This window comes from Sabethes cyaneus, chromosome 3 (genome assembly GCF_943734655.1).
Source record: "Sabethes cyaneus chromosome 3, idSabCyanKW18_F2, whole genome shotgun sequence".
Lineage (NCBI taxonomy): Eukaryota > Metazoa > Arthropoda > Insecta > Diptera > Culicidae > Sabethes > Sabethes cyaneus.
In genome coordinates, this window is record NC_071355.1 from 49,837,267 (window position 1) to 49,863,498 (window position 26,232).

Consider the following 26,232-nt stretch of genomic DNA (forward strand, 5'->3'; position numbering starts at 1 on the left):
TTGGAACTCTTTTATTGCAAGTTTGGAAAAATGTACGCCAAAGACGTGATTACAGGTTTGCTGCTCGTCCAGAAGACGCCGAAGGGGATTACCAAGGTGGTAAGACTACAGTTTATCGCATAAAAAGTCTCTACAGGATGATTCTAAGTAGCGGAAGCCGGAAACGTACGCCAAACGTGATCAAATTGGTACATTCCATTAGAAAACGTGTCAAGGAAGCTAACATTTCTGAAAAACCCCTGCGAAGAGTCACCAAAGAAGGCTTGCCCGTATCTTTCAAAGCAAGAGTGAAACACCACTTGATTACGGGGCGGCTAAAGGAACTACGAGTGACTCGTTCGATCAGATTGCTTTCCTTGTTGTGGAAGGAAAAAATGATAATCTCATTGCCCGCCGAAAATCATTTCAGCAACGATGCTGTGTCCAACAGTTGGTTTGAAAATAGCGCCTGTTTGTATTAATGCAAGTGTTAAAATCAATAACGAAGTGCACATCGGTATTTTGAAGGACCAAGGTGCTTCCCTGGCTAAAGACCAACTTCTCTGAGGAGCAATACGTTGTTCTCAACAGGAACGGGCACGTCAAAACAAACCCACCGATGGCTTGGTTCATGACGTTTTGAAAGGGTCACAATCGACCATCGCCTACTGCTGGAGCCATCTATTGATAAACAGTGGGAACTTAGTGGTACACCTAATAATCTTAAAACCGATGTAGGAGTTACTGATAGTGGAGCCTGACAGTCGGCACTTGTATAACCACCTTTTCAAACGTTAACAGAATCCTTAGGAGGACTTTTCTAGCAGTAATAGCAGTGAATACAACGAAAGGCACGCCGGCTAATCATAGTAATTAAACGTTTCTCTCTCTATAAAAACAAAACGTTTCCGCTGTTTTTTATCCTATTAGTAGCAGTAATGTAGTGATGAACCATAGTTATTAGGAAATTCGTATTCAGTAATAGTTTTATAGTAATAGTTTAGAAATCACACAGCTTCCTGTTTCTATTCCTCTTGCGACAAGACAAAAAACATTGATTTTCAATCGATTCCTGCTAAACCTCTATTAAATTACTTTGACTTTCTAAGTAGTAATTTGATTGCAGTAATTAGTAAAAATAATCATGATCATGATCAGTGGAAACAGTTTCTCTAACACGTCGCGTTTCACTTTTCACATTTTTCGGATCGATCGTTCATTTATTCGGATTAAGCCGATATTTGGACAGCCGATGGTCACTTTCATCGACGCAGATCACAGCACTGTCGCTCCTGAACGACGCCCGAGCCCGAGGAAGCAGCAGCGGCAGCAGAAGAGCGACCGGGAGCGGACCTACCGCCGTCGGAGGAACCCTGTCGCTGCTGGTCAACCGAATAAATGAACAAACGTAACTAGAGATTAAACATATGCCGAAGCTTCTGCAACAATCACCGCTTGTAGAGGGAATCTTTCCCACGGCCCAGACCACCGGAGGCTGCCGACGGTCGGAAGAAACCCAGCAGATCCAGCGTGCGACGGGTGCGCTGTATCAGTTCGTCCTTGTATTTCCATATCGTGGTGTCGCGCACTTGGTTCTCCTTGAACTCTTCGCAGCTCTTTTTCAGCGTTCGAACACAGTCGGCCCGGTAGTGCTGCAGTTGTGCATCGTCCGTGCTGACCGGATAGGAATGGCAGGCACCACCCAGACAGGCAATCGGAAAATGATTGTGCAGTGTTAGGACCCGTTCCGGGTTGTGGAAACATTTCACGTACTGGTTGGGTTTCGTGTAGTTCTTGGCACGTTGGACGTGCTGCAGCATGTGCATGTAACGGGGCGTATCCTTGATCCAATCGTGATCGTGCTGATCCTGATCGAAAAAGTACACATTCCTCACGTTGTAGCTCGGATAGGTGTCATTTTTCAGTTTCATACCCTTCTCAACGACCCGTTCCATCAGATCGTGCCACGTTCTGTCTTCCGGCAGCTTCGGCATTATAACCTCGTCAATATCCAGCAGAGCAATGAACTCGTACTTATACATATTCTTGTACAAACAATCATTGTACGGAATCAACTCATTCTGTCGCTTGTGGGTCGTTTTCTTCGATAAAAATAGATGCTGGAAGCCCGGAACATTCGGTTGCCCTCCGGGCAACGTCAGCGGAGTCACATGGACCCGATCCTGCTCCTCATAGTATCGCAGCACCTTCGAGATGTTAGGATGCACCTGCAGTTCGTAGAAGAATATTTTATCCGCTCCCAGAATGCCCAGCAGCTCAATCCACTCAACCAACCGGACGGACAAATCATCATACAGAAAATCCAATCCTTTAACGCAAACGGCAAACCCTTTCTTCTTATCGTCCAGCGGCCGATTGTACAAAACCCGCAGGTTGTTCGTTGCCGTATCGCACTGCTTTTCGACGAGTGAAACCGATGCCGGCACCAACCCCCGGAAGGGTTTCGGAATCTGACACGCAATCAGGTATGGCTGGTAGATTCCCTGCTTGTAGTTGCCCCACTTGTTGAACCAGATGTACTTGTATTCGAAGGTTTTCACGATGAACGGTTCCTTCTGGCCGTCGAACCACAGCTGACAGAACGTCTTCACCTTCGGCTCGATCCGATCGATCATGCCGAGGATCCGCACGGCCGGACCGATGCGGGACCGCTTTCGGATGTCGTAGTACGCACCGAACAGCTGAAAGGTACCGTTCGAGCTGCGCAACGTTTGCCAGTAGATGTTGTTGAACTCCAGCTCGAAGATCGACGGATACTTGGCACAGGTTGCCTTCTTCTGGACGGCATTTTTGTGTTTGCTCCAGTAGGCGATCGGTAGCGATGGGATGCGGGACTCCACGTCTCGGACCAGCTGTTCGTCGTCGATGACTGTGTGTGAGAGAGAGAAAAGCAGAAAAAAGTGACAGTTAGTAAAATCACCGGTAGTCGAGTTGTGTTTTGAAGTGGCTTTCGCTCTTCAAGAGGTTTTCAAGTGGTGAAGTGGTTTCCGTTGTTGGCATAATTGAGTTTGTATAATTAAATCGCTGCACTAATTGCTATGCCAATATTGTGCTATTAGTTGCGTGTTTAATAAGCGAATCAACCTCTGAAAAGTGAAGACAGGATAATAAATCAAATCTCTTTATAAATTGTGCATCATAGAAATCGCCAGTCTTCACTTTAATTAGCAAAGATCAAACCTTAACCGACAATGAATCATGATGCTTTCGATTTCTACGAAGAACTGCCCGGAAGATGTTTGTTATCTCGAACGCTCTTGTTTGCTTGGACAGAAGCGAACACAAATCGGGTAAACTTACTCCCACCTTCCAAGGCCTTCCACAGTCTTCCTACGAGCACTCCCCTTAGGACATGCACGTAGGTTCACAATAAGGGCGGTTCGCATGTAAATTCATCGACTTTCGTTCGGGCAAGGTTGAAGCTAAACATTCACGAAGAAGGTAGCTGGTTTGCAGATCAAAGAGCATCCTTTGTCGGCAGGGAGTTATTCGATGATGGAGGTAAGTGCATCTTCTATGCTCTCATACTGAATTGAATTTGAATAAATGAGCAATAACCTACTGGCTAGAAAGGTAGGACTATTCACACTACTGACTGCTGGAGCACTACTGACTGGAGTGGCTCTGCTCATTCGTTCATTGCCTCAATCTTAATGGATTGGAAAATTAAGCAAATGGTAGGTCAGTGCCGATTTCCTGTTTGAACATGGTAAACCATTGATTATGATGCTATGAACTGGTGCTGGTGGGTGAGTTGGACTAAGTTTTGCATGAATCCTACATTTCGCCAGCGGGCAACAAAGTGAAGAGATACGGAAAACGCGATAAACGATAATCAAGAGTGTGGTTTCTTTTCTTTGGGTTTCTTTTTTCCCATCAATAGAAGTATGTGTTGCAGATATCCCGTCCCGACCCGACCGACTGCTTGCTTGGTGTGCTTGGTGTGTTGGAGTAATTCGGCGAATCAACTCTAACGAGATGAATGACCACATTACCGGTTGCGTTGTTGTGGCGATCGAAGTCTTCCTGCCGGGCGAGGTTCAGTTCAGAGTGATAGATATCCGTGTGGTGATTGATTTGGGCAATATAAACATCTCCGGTAAATGATAGCGGATATCGTGATAAATAAATTATTGATTGTACTGACCATTTATTTCAATTGTGTAATTTTACTCGACTGAAATTTATTTAATGCAACTTAATTTGTGTTTTTGGAGGGGGCTACAACTGGTGAGCTTAACAATATATCACAAAGTTGTCCTATTTAATGTTAATTGTTCATAGTAGTGTACCCTTTTGAATATTTTATATAGACAGAACTAGTTTCAACAAATGAAATATAATTTACATACAACAGTACAAACAGAAATGTATTATCTTCAAGAGAATTTAAAAATTGTTTACCGTTAAGTTAGGTCATCGAACCATTTGTAGTATACACTCATGTACTTTTTTTACACGGTTTGTTTCTTCGATTAGTAAGAACAGGGAAACTTAGAGACCATTCATTTATTTCTCAATACATTTGGGAAAGGCCCGACATTCGTCACGTAGTTTGTAAATGGACCCTCAGTTGTACTGTTCTTGAGTAATCGAAAAAAACAAACCGTATAAAAAAGACTTGAGTGTAGTCCATAGTTTTCAGTATAGTATAGTATATATAGGGCAGTCAATAGGCCTCACCGTGAGATGAAACCCAAATCTAGGTGAACAAAAATCATTACGCTAAAACCGTTAGTCCTAGTATCATAATATCTTCGGAGAAAATTTGTTAGTTCAACTTTCGCATTTTTTGATGTATAAGGTATTAGGGTGGACATAATAATAAGCGAGTGCAAAACATAAACTTTTTTATGGCTTAAGCTAGCTGAATAAAATGTTCAGTAAAGTTAAAGAATATTAAATTTTGAATTACTTTGCTAAATAAATGAAAGTCCTATCTCTTACGGTTGATAGGATGGAGTAATTCAAATTTTTTTGGACAGGGTGGACCTAAACAATCCGTTTTTTCTTAATATCTCCTTTCGTGTTTATTTCTCATAAATTTTGCCTTCTAAGCACTTTCACATCCAATCAAAACGCACATTTTGTTTAAAGGAATCAATTCGCTATCTCCTTCGGTTCTGGTGCTATAGGCCTTTTTTTATGTTACTTGATGAACACCTTCTTTTTATTATTTATATTTTTATTATTTTTATTAATAGGAAAAGGAAAACCCCTGGGAATGAAGCAATAGCCTCTTTTCCCACAGGCACAAAACCTTTCCATCATTTCAACACAATTACAATAAAGTGCCCTTCCAGTGAGCTTAATGCTCTTTTAAGGAAGGGCAAGAGCTATTACAATATATTATTTCAAATAATGATTGATCAAATTACGTATCACAGACGGAGACCGACATCCCAGGGTCGGATGGCTTTTTGACGAAGGAGAATCACCGGTGATACGAATGTAGGTTGATGAGCTCGACGTAGTACTGGAAGATGAAAAATTTCAAGGAGGGAAAGATCTTGAAATCACGTATACTTGCCTAAAAATGTAGGCTGAGGGACCCCTGTTTCAACCCCGACCTCAGCAGGCTTGTTATTTCCTCACTCATTGTGCAAAAAGTGCAACTTTTTTTGTTCAACACTATGAGCGGAACTGCTTTGAGAAATGAGAAATAAATCCATGAGAAACAGACTAAACATAATGAGAAAAAATCAGAGAGGTTGTGTACAAGACACGACCGCATATATAGGTGACGCAGGACTACGTAAGTGTCTTTGTAGTGATAGTAGCATGTATTCATGCCTGTAATCATTCGATTCTTCAAGTATACATGCTATATGCAACATATATACATGCTACATGCGTTGTATGTAACGTTTATCAAAGTGGTAACATTGCATACCTTCAATTCTCAAAAGATTGTGAATTTGAAAACAATTTAACAAAATCAAGAACACAAACTATTACTTTCCTGCTACCTTACTGAAATTAAAGATTGTTTTTATTATCCATGGTTTCCCACGTTGAAAGGATTTTACCAATTCAATCCTATTTTATCAACAGCACATCTTTTCACTACACTTCTAATGAAACGGCAAGCATGCGTATTCATACAGAGTCATATTATAACCGAACACTACAGCTGTAGCACATTTTTCCAACACAGATATCAAATTCGCCGAGGTTTAATCGTCTCACAGTAAAGAATTTGCGATCTGTTAGGACAACGAACTTGTTTCATTTTTTCTGGCACACTTCCCTAACATAGACATCAAATTGGACTAGGTTTTATCGCGTTCGTAAGAAATCTGTTGGCTCGAGGGGGCTTTGTCACTCTCTCTGGCGTACTTCCCAAGCAAGGACATCAAAATGGTCTAGGTCCAGAAAAACGTCTTAATGCGCTCTTTAAATGAGCAACTTTCGGTTTTGCTCTCGGTCCTCTCGGTAGCTACAGCAGTAAACGTGAAAACAAAACAACCGGTGCGCGTACAGCAACTATAGACTCAGAGGCGTCAAGACAATCAAAAGTCGTTAAATTTTGAATCTTAGTAGAGAATTACCTTTGTTTATAATGGGACTTTCCTGTTGGTGCGCGTCAAGAAGCAAATGCGTGGGAATTCCAATGTTGTCATATGTAATAACATTTTTCGCACTGTTGTCGTTGTGACATGCCTAACCATATGATGCAGTTGCGTTCACGGGCAGCCAAAATATACTAAATGTAAGAATCATGATGCAACTGCATTAATGGATTAATATTTTTCTGATGGCAATGACCGCTACTGACAATCGTCGTTTTTTCTCAACGCACTACCCATGTTAAAACTACCCGTAGTTGTCATACGTCAGCGCATCGCATCAACGTATTCAAAGTGTATTAACATTCTCCTCAATGAGTAGCACAGTGTGCGGTTGCTCATACAACTGCGTTCAGCAAGAAAGAGAAAAGTTAAAATGAAACGGAGCAGAATAAATCGTGTTGAAGACTGAGCACAGTTTGAATTTTTCTCTTCTCTTTTTTTCTTCTGAGGAGGAACCGTCCCTGACGGTCAGAGTGAACAGGGGCTCTCATAGTGCCTCGTTGCGTGCGTCCCGGTCGAACTCCCACAGCAATCCGTTGGAACTGGGTTGGTAGATTCAGAGCCATTCTCCAGAGATTCATCGCTGTTTTGATCGCTATTTATAGTATGTAGCAACGTAAATTTTTCCGCAAGTGAGCTTTAACATCTCTTTTGAATTTCCATTGAATTCGTTCATTTTTTATTGAGACAGGCAACGTATTGTATCGCGAAATTGCGAAGTAAGAAAAGGGCTTTTTCATCAGCTCCGTGTTTGGCCTTCTGAGGATTAGATTAGCTCGACCTCTTGTACCGTAACTGTGACTTGAGATATCGATCCGCATGTTGTGGTACGTATTTGTATTGTACAACATACTATGTATTTGTACTACGCATTGTAACTCCCGTAACGCTGATACCGGCAGTACAGATTCTTCAGATTCGCTTTATAAGTGGCTTGTCGGCTATAAACGAGTTTTTTGGTATATAGCTTTTAAACAACGGTTTTGTAGACGTTGAAGCGACATCATCTGTGATTTGCTTGCAGCTCCCCATATTGAAATAAGGTACTGCAGCTCGGACTAAACGAATGCATGGTACAGTGTTAGTAACTGTCCACGTGGACGGAATTTGGATGTTTTCCACAAAAAAACACATACTGAACTTAGACTAGACGACACTGCTTCAATGTGATGCTTCCATTTCAACGAAGAGTCAAATATAAGCTCAATGTACTTAAATTTTTTTTACTGGAGAACTTCGGTACTGTTTACCATTAGATTGAGGCTAGCACCAGACGTAGATCGCGATGATCGGAACATCATAAGTCTTTTTTGTGAAGGTTGAGAGAGAGAGAGGAGGTTTTCAGTGAAGTATTGTTGTAGCCATGTCTTCCAATATGTCATATCTCATATCTTCCAACATTTGACCTTTTATTTCCTGAGCGTTAGAACCAGGATACGAAACAGAAGTATCGTCAGCTAACAAGGGTGGTTTCCCGTGTAGATTGAGGTTTGCAATATCGTTTATGTAGACTAGGAATAACAGTGGGCCTAGATTGCTTCCTTGCGGTACACCGACTGCCAAATTGCAGAGACTACTTTTTATTCCGTTGTTCTCGACATATTGAGTTCGGCCACGGAGGTAACTTTCTAAAAGCTGATTGGCGACACCTCGGATTCCACAACAGTCGAGCTTACGAAGCAGAATTTGCTTCCCAACATCAACAGCTTTGGTGATGTCGTCAACAAGCTCACAGGCAGCAGCTAACGTACTCGAGCCAGTGCGAAAGCCATACTGGTAGTTGTATAGTATGCTGTTTTGTTGTAGAAAATCCACAATCATTTTTGCCAACAGTGGTTCCAAGATCTTGTTTATGGCAGATAAGACAGATATTGGCCGGTAGTTGCTTACATCAGTTGAACACGTCCTTCAATAAAAGTGAGAAAAAAACGTGATGTGCTTTAAGGAAGGAGGCTGGTATGCCATCCGGTCCACAGCTTGTTGATCCATCGAGGCTGTTAATCCTAACGATGAGTTCTTGCTCTGTAGCTGGAGTCAGGAATATCGAGTTGTTTTGGCGGCTCAGGGTGCGGAAACGGTTGACATCACGATTGCTTTGTAATAATGATGCAAGCTGTGGTCCTATGGTGCCAAAGACGTTGTTGAACGTATTAGCTATCTCAGGTCTATCGGATGTAATTTGACCATTTACTTCTAGCTTGATGGGCTTAGCAGCCGTATTTTTTCGACCCTTCAGCTCATTTAAATTCTTCCACATATTCTTTTGATCTTCTGCTCGAAAAAGCCTACTGTAATAATCCTTTTTTGAACGATTCTTTTCCACTTGAACTTTTTTAGATATAAGATCGAGTAGGTCCTTCAGGTGAATATCTGCAGGTCGTCTCTTATGCCGTGCAAATACGTTCTCTTTGATATGCTTGAGCTTCCAAAACTTATTCCTAACAAAATATGCATTTTTCAAATGCCAATAACGTAAACACTGCTCAAAAGCAGCAAATCAAATTTTGTATAGATATTTAGTAATATATTGGCAACCGAAATTGATTGAGATCGCATCGGTCCAGGTCGGCCCTTTTTTGCTTTTATTCAGCTAACTTAAGCCATAAAAAAGTTTATGTTTTGAACTCGCTTGCTATGATGGCCACCCTAATGTCATATACATAAAAAAATGCGGCAGTTGAAATAACAAATTTTCTCCGAAGATACTATATACCTAAGACCAATGTTTTTAGCGTAATGTCGTTTGTTCACCTACACTCAAAATATTCTGCACATAACTAATGGTAAATTTCCATATGAAATTCTAGATGATTATCATGTGCCGCATATAAACACAATCCGCCTAGAAATACACATAGAAATTATACGGATATGAATAGCATGTGCAATTATACACATAAAAAATATGCGCATATGAATAGTATGTGCAAAAGTTTCGCGTACCCATAAATTATAACTGTGCGGCATATAAAGTTCATTGACTTGGCACATTGCAAAAATCTATGTGTGGGACACATAGAAACTATACGAAAAGTTTTCTCAGTGTAGATTTGGGTTTCATCGCACGGTGGGCCGTATGAATAAAAGAATTAGAGCAAACTCGCCCGTAAGATTTACACAGGAAAAGCAAAGCAAACTGTTTTATTCATACGGCCTAATGTCTCCTAAAATCTTGCTAGCCAGCAACATCGTTCGAGATTTGCACGTCACCTCTCAAGAGTATCCAAATTAAGCAAGCGATTAAGTGATTTAGTCGACGGGTAGGTTTTTGGGATCATGCTCTGGAAGACCGCGCAAAGATTTTATATCGATTTATTATCGTAAGATTTTATTCTATACTGCTTCGATTCTTGCGATCCAAAGATGTCCCGCTATATTGTAGCTAAAAGTGATGATATATTTTTACGAGGGAAAGAGAGAGTGGATCACTTCGAAATACTGACGGTAAGCATGTTATTCGAACACCAATCTTCAAATTTGTCTGCTTGGTGGTCGGTGTCCGTTCTAATTACCTTTAGTAATTGACAAACATACGATACGAACATACAAATTCGTATAGCTGCATGCAGCTGGTCGCACTTAATCGGATTTTATCGTATTGAAATACCTCTATAAGTGTATTGCTCAAAATTATTCCTCAGTGCGTATATCGCCTCTAAAATGGTACGGATAAGCAGCTTTTGCGCGTCGAATACGATTTTGTTGAATACATATCAGTGCGTAACTCTTATTTGCAATCTAATTTTATACATATGAAAATGCTGACTGAGGTACTTTATCCAGCTTTAGAGTTTGGGCATTCTGTACGAGATTGCAGACCACTTTTAATCCATATGTTAACACGCTTCGTCAGGGACGTGCAACAGTGCGTATCGAAGGGGCCATTGCTGATGTAGAGCATAGTGCCGAGGAAGAACCAATGAGCTCACATTCAGCATTCGGTCAGATCGTAACAGTTAACAGGGTCACCATCGTTTTCGTACCACAATTGAACGTCCTTAATGTGGAGGAACTGTTGTTTCAACAAGACGGCGCAACATGCCATGCCGCGCAATCCCCAATAGATATATTGAAAGAAATAGCGGGATCGGGGAACGAAAAATTTTGCTTAATAGATTCGTAAATTAGCTTCCAAGTTCAAGCTGCATAACGTGAATGAATATTAGATTTCCCGGTTGGGCTTACTCCTTCTTCCAGCTATGTCCTGCACCACTATCTTGTTAGAAAATAAAACTCTTCAGGAACTAAATCATCTACCTTTGGAAACAAATCAACATAGATTATTGCACGGAAATCCAACCTACAGACTGTGTTTTGGCTTCTTAAGTATTTTACAAATAAAGTGTTGTTCGATGATTTTTAATAAATCTTAATCGCAAACAAACAAAAGTTATGTAATTTGAAAATTTTAAAATCCTGCAAGCTCAAAGAAAGTTTTGTAGCCAACCACAAGAGACAACATTCCGATTTGCATTTAAAATTTAATAAACATTTTTAAACCTTTTCATAGAATATTCCTTAACAGATAAATATGACTCAACTTCATTTGTCAGTATGTAAATATTTTCCGCTTTTTGTCGGAAAAACCCAGCTGCTATTGGCAGTCACGAAAGATCCCTCGATAGAATCGTTAACAATTTCATTCTTCCGTTCCAAACTGAATGGTGATGTTGTTTTGCAAACCAAAACCGATAATAAGACACCCAATCTGTTGCCCAGTGCGGCGGCGAACTTCCTCGAACCAATTCGACCGAAACTGTTTCACCTTCCATATCTAACGGGTCCCATTCTGTCTCCGTCTCCCTTTTTCGGCTCACCCATGGGATCTCGTACGAAACCGGACAGCAGATGACGACTGTACTGTTTACTATGCAAACAGGCGTCACACCAAGATATCACAAACAACCAACAACCAACGACGATTGCTGGTCAATATTGAATCTTCAGCCCTACTTCACGCATTAGTGGAGTCGTCGAGGAGAATTTTGATGCAAATTGACACAATTTGGAGCACCGAATTAAATTAAATAGTCAATTTACACGTTTCTTGCTTTTGAAAAAAAAAACAAGTTGGCTTAAGGTCTTTATTTGTATTCCGAAGCAAACACTAATCGAACAAAAAGTTTCTGGCAATTTACGTGGCCTTTCCTATACGATCCCAGTATGACTTCTTCCAGAGGAAAAAACCCCGACAGAATGACAATTTTGCGCAAGTAACCTAATGGCAACGTCCATGATCTCATGGGCAGACGTCGTCGACGGTTAGTTTAATTGAATGACCATTGATGTGACGGAAGTGTTCAATCTTTCCATCAAATTTCGGCCATGCGTGCATGACTTTCGCAACTCACGGAGAACTAGGGTGATAATCTAGGCCACGGTTGAATCAGTGTGTACACACAGCTGCCTTGGTTCCCAGTTGGATTGGCGTGCCTTCGGATAAAAGATGATAATGAACAAAACGGTTGATTGGAAATTTCACGCACAACAAAGGTCGATTAAAGAAAATGCTATTATAGTAGGTATGTAGAAACAATCGTGGGAAGACACGAAGAGCTATTTTTTAGTTAGAAATTTAGCACATACGTGATGTATTTAACATCCGACGAAAAAACAACAGCGAACTCGTAAATTTGGAAAAAAAGAGTAAATGTGTCACGATGATGGTGATGAATTCATTAATAGGTAAGGTGTGTTCTATTCACTGCAAAAAAGAGCTGAATATTTAACATGTCCATAAGAGAATTTCTGCCAGAGTGCTCTGTCAAGCAAGGTTCGGGAAAAAGAAATTAAAATACATAAAATGTAAAAAAAATAAAAGTAAGAAAGTCTATATATTACTTTAGAAATAAATTTTCGAATTACATTGATTGTATGTAATATATAAAATTACATCTTTATCACTATAATGGACTGAACTATAAGATGGATAAAGTGATGCTTCTTTGTGATCTCGATCTGGTCACACCAGCAGAGAAGCTTGCATGAAATCCATCACATCACATTCTTCATTGACAATCTGATAAGGCAACACTGAAAGGCACCTTTCTACTCGGCTTGATTCGATTACTGGAAAGCCATTCTGCAAGGAAACAATACAGGCTAACCCCATTGCAAACCCCATCATCTCGGCCCCGGTTGTTGTAGGTACCTACCTCAAACGAACTTTGCTCAAACAAAACGAACGGAGAACAACATAAAAAACACAATCCATCCGCCCATCCAAAGGTTATTTACTTTTGCCTTCTGCCAGTTCTTTCGTCCTTCCAAGTAGGCAATCTATTTTATTTTGCAGCCAACCAGCGCAGCAGACAGCAGTACGAGTTCACCGATCCGGACACAACAGGCGAACAACATGGCAGTGAAGTGAATGAAGCCGTTTGCAGACCGGACCACGGACCTCGGATCCGTTGTCTTTTCGGGATGGACTTTTAGTGGCCATTTCCAGTCAAGAACCGAACACTTCTGACACGACCTCAAGTTGATTCCGCGCATCCATCGTTGAGTGCCATTATCTTTCCTTGAGGTTTTATACATTTTTTTTGCTCTGCTAGGTACACTGGGGAGGGCGGATCATCATGAGGGGAATGGGGAAAAGTTTTATCATTACCATCGAATGAAGGCCGTCATTATGTTTCGGTTTTTTTCTGTAAGATCACCATAAACTGAGCCATTGTACACTATGCTACTGCCACTTAGTTGATTGTTTGTTTGATTTAACAATCGTGTTTTTGTAATAATAAAAAATCTCTCACAATGACAAAGGAAACTACAGCAATTTTATTTTTGTAAGTACTATATCAATGCTGGGCGTACAGCCAATTATTGTTTAATGCGAGTAGTGAAATGTTAAAAAAACAGTTTAAAGTTCAGGAGCAAGGCTTATGTTAACAGACTACAGTTGCATACCCGACACTTCAAAATGTTCCAGTAAAGCATGCTGGTTTCAAAAAAAGATTTAGTAAATTTCTGTATTATTTTCCCTTTTATGTGTCTAAAGTCGTGTATCTTTTTCAGACACTGATATCCCTATGTTACTGCACAGGGTTTGTTTGTATCATAAATTTTAAGTTTGTTCTCGTTTCGAGCCAACACCACGGAAGAAACGTTCTCATTGCACCACGGAAGAAACGTTGTAGAAAATTACCCATTGGGTATTTTCTTTTGTAGTTTTGGGTAAAAGTAGTTTAGAGTGTATTATTTAAACTGTATTTTTATCACTGCCTGTTTTTCGAAAATTGGAAACAAATGGCGTCACCTCAAAAGGAACGTCGCGAATTGATTTTGCGCAAGCACCTGGAAAATCCACTACTATCTTATCGGAACATCGGAAAACAACTTGGAATCGTGCACTCAAATGTGGGTCGTGTGGTTAAACGTTACTACGAAACTCTGAGCATCGAACGGAAGGAGAAATGCGGTCAGAATTGCTGTTCTATTAGTGATCAGGATCAAAAGCGCGTCGTGAAAGCGTTTAAGCGGAATCCCAATGCTTCGGTCTGGGATGTGGCCAAAAAGTTGAATCTGTCCAATTCTTTCGTTCAGAGAGCCTTGAGGAACGGGAGGGACTGCATAGGTATAAAATGCAGAAGGCTCCAAATGACGAACGTTATGAACGGCAAAATACGGTGGGAAAGTCACGGGCCCGGAAGCTCTACACCCAGATGCTGACGAAGCTTCATTGTCTCAGCATGGATGATGAGACTTACGTTAAGGCGAACTTCCAGCAGGGCTACTGTTCTACACCGTCCAGCACAAGTTTGATGTTCCGGAGGAAATAAGGAAGCAGAAACTTTCAAAGTTTGCCAAGAAATACATGATTTGGCAAGCGATTTGCTCATGTGCCCAACGGAATGCGCCGTTCGTGATTACCGGGACAGTAAACGGGCAGATCTACCTCAAGGAGTGTCTACAGAAGCGTCTACTTCCTCTGTTGAAGCAACACGATGGCCAAGCATTTGGAAGGAAGAGAAAGTACGCTCGCAAAAGCTCTACACTGGGTTATTTCGAGGATTTGGGAGGAGGAAAAGCTACCGGTCCCATCTACAAAAAGGGTGATCGACTAGACTGCTGTAACTATCGCGGTATTACGCTGGTAAACGCCGCATACAAGGTACTCTCCCAGATCCTGTTACGCCGGTTGTCACCGATAGCACAAGGTTTCGTAGGGAATTATCAGGCGGGTTTCATGGGGGCTCGCGCAACTACGGACCAAATTTTTACTATCTGACAGATCTTGCAGAAATGCCAGGAGTACAACGTGCCCACGCATCACATATTTATTGATTTCAAAGCAGCATACGATACAGTCGATCGAGACAAGCTATGGCAGATAATGCACGAACACGGTTTTCCGGACAAACTGACGCGACTAATCAAAGCTACATTGGATCGAGTGATGTGTTTTGTACGCATCTCTGGGACACTCTCGAGTCCCTTCGAGACGTGGCGAGGATTGAGACAAGGTGACGGTTTATCCCGCATGCTGGTCAACATCGCTCTTGAGGGGTTGATCCGACAAGCTGGCATCGAAACGAGAGGCACGATTTTTACTAAGGGTAGCCAACTTCTAGGCTTTGCAGATGACTTCGATATCATAGTCAGGAACTTTGCGCCGGCGGAGGCAATCTACACCAGAATGAAAGCAAAGTCTAGGAATTGGGCTAAAAATAAATGCGTCGAAGACCAAATACATGAAAGGAAGACGCTCAAAGGAAACAAACGCGCGTCTCCCACGGGCAGTAACCGTTGACGGCGACGAACTAGTGGTAGCGGTAGAGGAATTCGTGTATTTGGGAGCGCTGGTGACCGCGGACAACAACACTAGTAAGGAGATCTAGCGGCGCATCCAAGCGGGTAATCGGGCCTACTTTGCCCTTCGTAAAACGCTACGATCAGGAAGCATACACCGCCGCACGAAGCTATCAATGTATAAAACCCTTATTAGACCGGTAGTTCTTTATGGATTTGAAACCGTGACGCTGCTCACGGAGGACATACGCGCCCTTGCCGTGTTCGAGCGGAAGGTGCTGCGAACGATATTTGGAGGAGTACAAATTGAAAGCGGAGAGTGGCGGAGGCGTATGAATTACGAGCTACAGGCACTGCTTGGGGAGATTCCCATCGTACATCTAGCGAAAGTTAGCAGGCTACGGTGGGCCGGACACGACGTAAGAATACCGGACGACAGTGCGACGAAAATAGTCCTCTTCAACAACCCCGCCGGCACCAGGAACAGGGGGGCCCAACGTGCACGATGACTCGACCAGGTCGAAAGCGATTTGCGACTTCTGAGACGACAAGGAAATTGGCGACGAGTGGCCCAAGACCGAGTTGAATGGAGACGAGTGTTTGAAACAGCACGAGCCGCCCCGGCTCCATGCCGAAGAAGAAGAGGAAGAAGAAGAAGAAGAAGAAGAATGTACAGGAGGAGTGGATGGAAGATGTGGTTTGTCCCATCTACAAAAAATGCGAATGGCTAGATTGCTGTAATTACCATGGCATTATACTGGTCCATGTCGTCTACACTACAAGGTGCTTTCCCAGATTCTGTTACGTCGTCTATCCCCAATAGCAAGAGAATTCGTAGGGCAGCATCCGGCAGACTTTATGGCGACCCGTGCTACTACGGATCAAATTTTTACTCTCCAACAAATCCTTCAGAAATGTCGCCCTGCTAGTGCAGTTGTTGTAAAGCAGTTGTGGCAACTGATTCAGAACCAATTTCAGTCGTAAATAAGTTTTTTCAACTAAAAGTGCCAAAAGTTTGCTGCTTGGGCGAGACTACAACGTGCCCACGCACAATATTTTCGTGAATTTCGTGAAGTTGAACGCGAACAGCTATGGCAGATAATGCACGAGTACGGGTTTCCGGACAAACTGACGCGGCTGATCTAAGCTACTCTCGAGTGAGTGATGTGTTACTTGCGCGTCTCAGGGACACTCTGAAGTTGCATAGAGGGTTGCGGCAAGGGGATGGACTGTCCAGTATGTTATTCACTATCACTATTGAAGATCCGGAGAGCGGCCATCGAATCTAGAGGAACGATCTTCAGCAAGAGTAGCCAACTCCTAGCCTTCGCAGACTACTTCGACATCATTACTGGAAACCTTGGGATGGCGGAGGCAATCTACGTCAGACTAAAACCGGAGGCTAGGAGGATAGGGCTACAAATCTTTGCGTCTAAAACCAAATTTATGGTAGGAAGAGGCTCCAGAGAAAGCAACGTTTGCCTCCCATGAACAGTGACTATTGACGGCGATGAACTGGAAGTTGATGAATTTGTATATTTAGGATCTCTGGTCACCGCCGAGAATAATACGAGTAAAGAGATTCAAGCAAGATGCTTCGATCTAGGAGCATACGCCGCCGCACAAAGCTGACCCTAAGCAGACCGGTAGTCCTCTACGGATTTGAGACAGTAGTTTTGCTTACGGAAGACAGACATGCACTTGTCGTATTTGAACGAAAGGTGTTGCGGACTATTGTTGGCGGAGTACAAACGGAAAGCGGAGAGTGGTGGAGGCGTTTGAATCACGAACTACAGGAACTGCTTGGAGAGATTCCCATCGTACACCTGGCGAAAGTTGGGAGACTACGGTGGGCCGGCCATGTCGCAAGGATGCCGGACAACTGTGCAGTGAAATCTGTTTTCTTCAACAACCCCTTCGGCACCAGGAATAGAGGGGCCCAGCGTGCTAGATGGCTCTGAATAGTTACTTCCAGACCGGAGTGCTGGTCTACGAGACGGCCAGAGATTGGTGGAAATTATGGCAGGCGTTTCTTTAGACCAATGAAGTTTAAAGAGAAGAAGACATTTGATGGTATTAGTAGCGAAAATTCAGTTCTGGACATCAAACTACGACCCACACCATGATGAAATTTCTTCATTGCACTAACACCATTTTATTAACATCGCCACACCTGTATATAGCACATTCCCAGCTAGCACTAAATCGTACATCAATAACCGAAAATTATCGTAAATAACTCTTAACAGATTCGGAATCGTAACTAAAGCTCAATAAAATTCGCTCAAGTTGATTTTCAGTCGTATATAATGATAATAGCTGATATACATACGATATTCAGCACAGAAGCGTATAGCAGTACGGAGCGAGTCGGACTTAATCGGATATTGTCGTATATAATTACTTATATCGATGAAATGCGTATGTTTATTCCTCATCACGTATATCGCCTCCAAAATACCACGGATATGCCAATTTTGTGCATCAAATACGATTTATTAGCATGTATATATGTACGTAATGCTGATTTTTAACTTTTATATACATATAAAAATGCTAGCTGGGTTGCCCCAAGCCTCCAGCCTTGGTCCAACGCTCTGATGATGGGGCTATGACGCATTGAACATATGGTTCATACGGAACTTTCTTGAAAACGCCACTGAAACTGTCCGTAACTTTTCGCGAAACTATTATGTTATTCGAATGTATTATAAGTCTTTAATACGTAATATTTCACTAGGGCGGTTCAATTATTTTGCACTAAGGTGGTGCAAATAACAATGAAAAGTCATAGCATATAGAGGTGTGCGCCGGTCAGATTATCGGCGGCGGCGGCGCAGGAATCATTTTTATTCGGCGGCGGCGGCGTCGCCGGCGTGACGCCGTTCGCTACTATCGGCGGCAGCGGCGGCGGCGTGCGAGTATTTTACACCGTTAAATTACCGCATTTCGTATAAGTTTAAGCAAAATCTTTTTAAAATCGAATTAAAGTTGACAAGTAAAACAAATCTTAATAATGCTTATTTTGTGAACGACCCTTAAATCTTTAAATAATTTGTTATTTGTGTGTTTGCGAATACGCGATATGGTAGACACTAGTATGTAAAAGTACAGAACAGAAGTGGAAATCCGAACGATTCGGCGATCAAAACTGGTAACAGTTTTTTTTTGTTGTTATTTTTCTTTGGGAAGGTTTTGTCATAGAAGCGAATAACAGCAATATAAGCAGAACGCTCGCTGCCAATCGCATAGCAGCTTTCACATGCATTCGTATGCGTTCGTGTGTTTTCGTGGAAAAAAAACTGACTCGCTACCCCAGGTTCGCTAGTATCTGTAGAAAGTAGCATGTACGTGTTTGGATTTCTACTTCCACTTCTGTTCTGTGGTAAAAGGCAGGGAAGATTGGGATACGCACCCCATCTTTCGATTTTATGCCGTACATATGAGCTTCCGACTGCTACAGATCGAATTTAAATTTCAGTTTTCTGCCAATGTGTTTTTTAAATTAAGGGATATTACATGCATTGCGTATAATAGACGGCGCCTAAAACTAGGCGGGTGAAATCGGCAATGTTGCAAATCGAGCAAGAAGTAAAGTAAGCCCATGCGAGTGAGTATAAGCAGCATCCAGCGCTTACGCAACTGACGCAAGCGTACGATAAGCAACCACCGATGCTGTGTGCATACTTCCTGCTACCTACTTACTAGCGAGCGCACAGCCTCGAAATGTCTTTTCTGCATAGCCCGCTCACAAACCCAACAACTTGTGAGAAGCCAACAGCCCGTGTGGGCTAGCGGCATACTAGGATATATGGATACTTATTTTCAGTGTTGGGCACCGCTAATTCGCTAACCGACCAATCGAGAAACGCTAGTTATACTTTATAATTTATACTCAGACTAGCCAAATTGTTGCTGGTCCATAATACCAAATGAAGTGCTGCTGTTTATTTTAAAATTAATAAACTGTAAAGCATTTTATTTATTATATCCCGTATTTTGCACCTTACTGGACACCGTAGTCTAAAAGTGCGACTGGCACAAAAAGTGCGACAATGCGAATGCTGTGAGTAAGAAAGAGAAAGACTGACAATTGCAATGTTGCTGTTTTGTTTTGTCATATACATTGGCATTGGAGAAAATAATCTGGATTAATCCATTGATTAATGACTGTTAGTTTGCAGTTTGCGATTAGTGATTAGCGAAATTTCCACAATTATCGAGCAAATTGTATCGGTTAGAGAATTAGCGAATTAGCGGTGCCCAACACTGATTATTTTGCATTTTTTTCTTTTTTGTTCACCTTACGTCCTCACTTACACACGCGGATAAGACTGCGAGTCCTCAGCTGCTTGGATTGCAATGACGAGCGAGAAAAATACACACTCGCAAAAACTTGTCGCAGTGCCTGAAAAAATAAGAGCGAGAGTCCGTAGGAGATACTCATGCCGGCGTGTTCGTTAGAACTAAAACGCGCTTGTGAGAAAATTAGACCACACGAGTGCGGTCTTGCAACACTGGAAATCAGTATGGGGGTAAGACCGGCACCTAATTTTGGTACCAGTCAGTTTACAACCGCGAAATGAAAAGCAATACCAGCTCTCACCATTCCGCTCTTTCTCCTCACTCTAAAAATTTCATTACTTTCTTCTTCCGTCCCTTCGTCAATTGTAAAAGAATTACAGTTTCAAAAAATATTCTTTTTCCTTTTTCTCAAGCTGTGATTAGTTTACAAAGCTCAAAAGTTATAAAAGTCTTTGCCAAGCTTCTACTAATAAAACCAAAAAAAAAAAAAATTTTTCAATACGGTGTGTAGTTTCTGAGAGAAAGGTACATAAAGCTTGAAAATCGTGTTTTTATAGGAGCGGCGTTTTATTCCAGCGAGGTTGTTCCACGCCGCAGTGGAATGCTTATGTGTTCGATCGTTTTTCAGTCACTTCCCGTGGTCGGATCATTACAAAATTAGTATCAAAATAAACAAAAAAGACTGCAGAATTAAAATCTGAAAAAAAAATTTGACTTTTTCAAAAATTTTGGTCGCTTATATCTTCTTAAAAATAAATGAGCACCGGGAAGCAAGACAGAAGTTTGACAGAAAACGCCATGCTAAAGTTCGTTTACGTTAGGTTTTTCGATTCGCACTCAGTTGGACGCATGGTAGCAGTTTAATTGAATCTAAATTAAAGGTACATTATAAGAATGAATTCACAAAACGGGTTCACTATGTGCTGTCAACATGTTGACCCGCATTTTTGTCAATGTTGGACTATATCGTCGGCGTGGGTAAATGGCTTCGGCGGCGTGGGAAAAAGGACCTAGGCCGGTTCTAAATCATCGGCGGCGGCGGCGCGGCGCGGCGGCGCACACCTCTAATAGCATACTGCTTATAAAGTGTGTCCCATATCAAATTGCACCTCGGAAGAAACGCTGTAGAAAACTACCCATTGGGTATTTTCTCTTGAAAATTTGAGTAGAAGTAGTTTAGAGTGTATTGTTTACACTGTATTTTTGTCGCGGTCAGTTTTTCGAAAATTGGAATTTTCCAATTTATTTTGCGCAAACGCCTGGGGACTCTTTCATCATGGATGATGAGACTTACGTCAAGGCGGACTGGCGGCAGCTTCCGGAGTTATTGTACTTCACCGCCTAGCACAAGTTTGATATTCCGGAGAATGAAGAATGCAGAAAGTTTCAAAATTTTCCAAGAAATACATGATTTGGCAAGCGATTTGCTCATGTGGCAAACGGAGTGCTCCGTTCGTGACTACCGGGACTGCAAACGGACAGATCTACCTCAAGGAGTGTCTACCTACAGAAGCGTCTGCTTCCTCTGTCGAAGCAACACGAGGGCCCTACGATCGAATGGCCGGATCACGCTTCGTACCACTATTCAAAGGATGTACTGGAGTGGTACGAAGCCAACGGGGTTACTTTCGTACCCAAGGACATGAACCCCCCCACCCAATGCACCGGAACTAAGGCCCATCGAAAAATCTGGGCTATTATGAAGCAGGCACTACGAAAGCATCCTAAGGATGTCAAATCTGCGAAAGACATGAAGAAAAAGTGGGTTTCCGTACAGACAGCAGTGTACAGCTGCAGTCAGATGTTGTACAAAACATTTTGAATGGAGTTAACCCTCTAACGGATAAGACCGTCTGTAGACGGCCTTCGCTTTTGGAGCTACCGAACCACGTACGAAATGTGTCTTGAATTGACAATATGAAAAATATGTTCGGCACAGATTTCCTGCCATTCTTATATTAATTCACAACATTCTGATTCAAAAGTTCAAAAGTTATCATCTTTCAAAAACAAGAATTCCGAAAAAAAATTGTGGTGCGAATATTCCCTTTATTACTTTTGAAGAAAAAGGACATTTAGAACAAAATGTTCGACCTCAGATTTTTTCTATGAGTAATTTATATGCTTTTTTGCAATTTTGTGATATATTTGAGCTGAAAAAATATTTGGGTAGAGCGTTGGGTATGAAAAACAAAAAAGGGAAATTGGACTATTTCATACCTGGCGGTCGTCCAGATAAATATTTTTCCATGAAAATCAACACTTCTTTACACAGCTTCTTTTGAGTGTACTTTCATGATAAAGTAGTCATTTACTTGATCGCATCGTTTTTACGATGTTACGATGGCTAAGCGGAAGGTGCGAATATACGGTTATGGTATTGAAGTTGAATGAAATAAATAAACCAAAAGCTTACTAATGGTTTATATTTTATTGTCTGAAAGTTTGAAAAGGATCAGTCAATTAGGTAATTTTCAACAGCGTTTCATCGCTGGTGCAATTTGATGTGGGACACCCTTTATTTTATTTCAAGCTGACTGTGTCACGTCAGGTATTGCGGTTGGTTGAATATTTAACATGAATATAGGAATTACAGTTTTCGTTGTTACAGCAATCGTAGCGCATATAATTCTTATATTATACAGAAACAAAATTTAGGTTGTTGTTTCATCTTTTTTTTTCTAATCAAGTAAAACATTTGGCACGTCACGTGACTAGAGTTGTTCATGCGAAAACTACAATCAACTTTATCCCCGTTCGTTCTAATCGGTTACCCATTTATCGCTACTTCAGCATGTTTATAGCACTCATTCTCGCAAATTGTGCTCTGCTCCTTGCAGGAGCGGTTTTATTATTTTCAATTTACTGTTGCACTTCCCGCAATCGTTGGTTGACCATTTTTACGAGTCGCCTATCCACACCGTCTTCTCTGGAAGCTGGAAGCTGCACAATGATTTTTATGCCGAGAGGAGTTGATTGTGGACAGCCGGGCGGGAAAACCCGACCCGGTCGACCGCGATGAAGCAGGATCCAAAAAAAAACAAAAAAAAACTTTTCAACGTTGATCCTTTTTCTTCGTTCGCTCTTCATCTTCCGGACGCCCGAGATAACAACAGAAACATTTTCCCAACTTGCACTCTTGACAGCTTGGCACCAGCATCAGCTAAGCCGGTTTTAGCCCAGGCCACGGCTGGCTGACAGAATCGAATGCAGCAGCATAATAAAAAATGGGAATGAAATAAAATTGAATCACAAACAACAACTGAACGCGGCTTTTCGAAATTGAATCCCATTGTGTGCACCGTGAGCCACACCGACCAGGGTGACCAGGGAGGTGGCAGTGGTGATGGTACCAGCAATCGGAACAGAAGGACTTTGCTCACAGGAGACCGATTGTTTATGAGCGTGATCTTCTCGGAATTATTAGATTTAGCTCTGCGGCTGACGATGCAGTGGCAGCAGCAGCAACAACAGCTTGTTTCACGACGATGACACCGCAGTGGCAAGGAAAGCTCATGCTTGGCTTAAGCGCTGTTGATACAAACTCGTTGTATCGCTCTCCGTTGTGTCTGACGAAGTCGATTTTCTGTTCAATTTGCGTTGGAAGTATTTTTATTTGTTCATGGATTGCGGTACTTTTCGCGTGCAAATCACCCCGTAGTTGTCGCAATAACCAGGATGATTTACGTGCGCCCTGGCTTCTGGTTTTGAACTGTTGCTAGGTGTGAACACCCAAATGTGACTGCATAAGTAATCCATCAAACTAAAATTTCACAAAATGAATGACATTAGCATAAACAATTGTCAATGCGAAAGGTCAGTTGGTCATCGCGCTGACCATTCGTCACTTTACGGCACAGTTTTCGGTAAGATTTTTCCGCCAATCACCGATAAATGTCAACCAACGTTTATTATATCGTATCAGATAGGTACTTCCTTCGGAGGACAAATGCCTACAGCGGAATGCAAATTTACCGGCATTACGCTACCCTATCGTTTGCTACCAAGGTAGGAACGATTTGCAGATCACGCGGATGCCCCCGCCTCGCTCGGTTGAATATTTCGCATTCTCAGCCGCGGTCGGGTGTGTAATAAAAAGCAAAACTTACAAATCCATTAAAACTGTGCACCATCTGCATGACAATGACGAGGAGTACGCGAGGGCCGAGGGCTTCGCAGCCGGTTGCACCCAGCAATGATTTGATTGTTGCCGTCGTCCCCGTCAGGGTTGCCACGCAGACGGAATATTCAAACCCCGAAAAATTTGGAAAAATTTGAAGTGTCACTTGAAAATTTTAGGCGTCTTTTTGACACTTGAGTTTTTGACGACTTCAACCCTGAATTGGTGTTATCTTTTGTCGCCTTCAACTGTCTGTCGTTCTCATCATGATATCGTAGCAGCCGTCGTTGTCATCGATGCCCCGGACAGTGTGGCTGGAAAAGGGACGACACCGGATGCAACTGAAATGGAAACATTCCGATCGGCTGGCGTATATTTTCAATAGTTTTGTTTTACATTGCGCCCCGTTGCTGCTGTAGGATGGTGTTTTGTGTTTGTGAAAGGAAATAAAAATGGAAATTGCTGTGCTCGAGGAATATTATCATGAACATCCTCAAACGCTAACTCATGAATCATATCATCGTAGGGAATTACTCCTTTCGTTGCCAATACCGGATTTTCGTCCATATTTTTTCATCAATCCTCTAAATAAACCGTTATTGAACCACCGGCTAGTCAGTGATTGAGCTGTCGCAGAGGTTTTCGTATCACAGTTTTCAATTAAAAAATTTAATGAACTCTCGGGCCCTAAATGGGGATATTCAACTGATTCGTATAATAGGAATTCTTTCGAATTTACATGAAAAAGATTCACTAATTGTTGGTATGTAACTCTTTTCATGTTGCAGACCCTACTTTGCTGGGAAAATTGCAAACCCTTTACCGATAATGCACCCATAAGTTTTAGCTTTCAATGTGAGTGAAACTAGCGGTGATGAACAAGTCGTTTAAATGAAGGTGCATAGCGTCTGAAGAATAAAAAGGTTTTCTTTCAGTCGTTTGCGATGTAAAACATATTCAGCGATTATTTGAATTGCCACGGTACACACTTCATTCGTGAAACAGAATTGAATCCTTCGTTCGCTACATCGTTCCTGAATGCATAATGTGATGAGTGAATACGATCAATTGAAATACTTAAATAAAAAAGTTTTAACTACTTTTTACCCTTTGTTCATCATGGTAGAAATGGTGAAATCTATTATGTATTTTCAACCGACCATTATGAGCATTACCTTCGTTGCAACACTCAGAAAGTGTCTCACTCCGCGTGCTTCCTAACTATGTACGTACTTGTGTTGGTTTGACATTCGACGGGCAATTTATGGCTTTATCCTTATTTGTATATTTATTTGTACATCAACAGGCCTTGTGGCCCAAATGATAATTTAACCTAAAAACTACGCGCTATTGATTAAAAACCATTTTTAGCACGTTACGGCTGACGTCAAATTCGAAGCTGGAGTAAAAACGGTTAAAGTGGCGTAGGAGACCGGTAATCGTGCTGAAGCTGCTGTAGTTAGTCCGTCGATTCGGCACGTGCAGAAAGTGGCTATTGCGCAACGTACGACTCCGGACGTGAATATCAAGGTGTTCCAATATATACGGGCAATCCACTCGTGAGGTCAATAAATCGGAGACAATTGTTGCTCTATTTACATCGCGACGAACATGAAGGGGGTCTAGGTCGATGAGCCTACAGCGTTGTTCGTAGCTTGGCAGCTGGAAAGGGTTATTCCACGGAAGTCTCCGAAGAGCAAAACGAATAAATCTTCGCTGCACTGACTCGATTCGGCTCCATTTTGATAGTATGGACTCCAAACTGGAGCACAGTATTCAAGTTTGGATCGGACTAATGCACAATAAAGAGCTTTCAAGCAGTAATATCGTTGAAGTTCTTGCCGATGTGCATAATGAAGCCAAGGTTCCTGCAGGCTTTGTCCACGATGAACGCGATGTGCTGTTTGAATGTAAGTTTAGAGTCGAGCAGTATCTCCAGATCCTTGACGCAGTTTTCGCGACTTAATGGCGTATTTGACAGCTTGTAGTCAAAAGCGAACGGGCTCCGCTTTCTGGAAAATGTGATGACTTCACACTTATTGGGGTTAAGCAGCATGCGGTTGTCCACATACCATTTGGCAAAGGTCGATAGTTCCTCCTGAAGGACAGCGGCGTTGGATAAATTTTCGACTTTTGAGTATAACTTGAGGTCATCAGTCAAACAAGAGCCGCGGACCTTTAAGCAGGTAGTTGACGTCATTGAAGTAGATAAGGAATATCAAAGGACCAAGGTGGCTGCCTTGTGGTATTCCAGAATGAGCAGTGAACGATCCAGAGAGGTTTCAAAAGGTCGCATAATCAACCCTAAAGCCCGATTTGTTCCACAATTTTAATTGTTGCTCTCCCTATTTCACCCCATCACTTCTCTAGTGGGGTCCTGCAACTACTAGTTACCTAGTCTGCCTTGAGAAACGACTGGTCGTGGGTTCGATCAATGACTTTAGCATGTTTTTTTTCAGGCCTCTCAACATCATTCCGTCCCAC

At 42.0% G+C, this 26,232-nt stretch overlaps 1 protein-coding gene across 2 annotated transcripts in view; it reads right to left on the minus strand.

The window, feature by feature from the left end:
* Positions 1-632: 632 nt before the first annotated feature.
* The window catches only part of LOC128742471 (uncharacterized), a 74,026-nt gene continuing 48,426 nt past the window's right edge, over positions 633-26,232 (minus strand). For both annotated transcript variants that reach the window (XM_053838841.1, XM_053838842.1), the window contains exon 3: positions 633-2,869. In XM_053838841.1, coding sequence (XP_053694816.1) covers positions 1,428-2,869 — 1,442 coding nt within the window. In that variant the 3' untranslated portion in view covers positions 633-1,427. The remainder of the gene's footprint in view (positions 2,870-26,232) is intronic.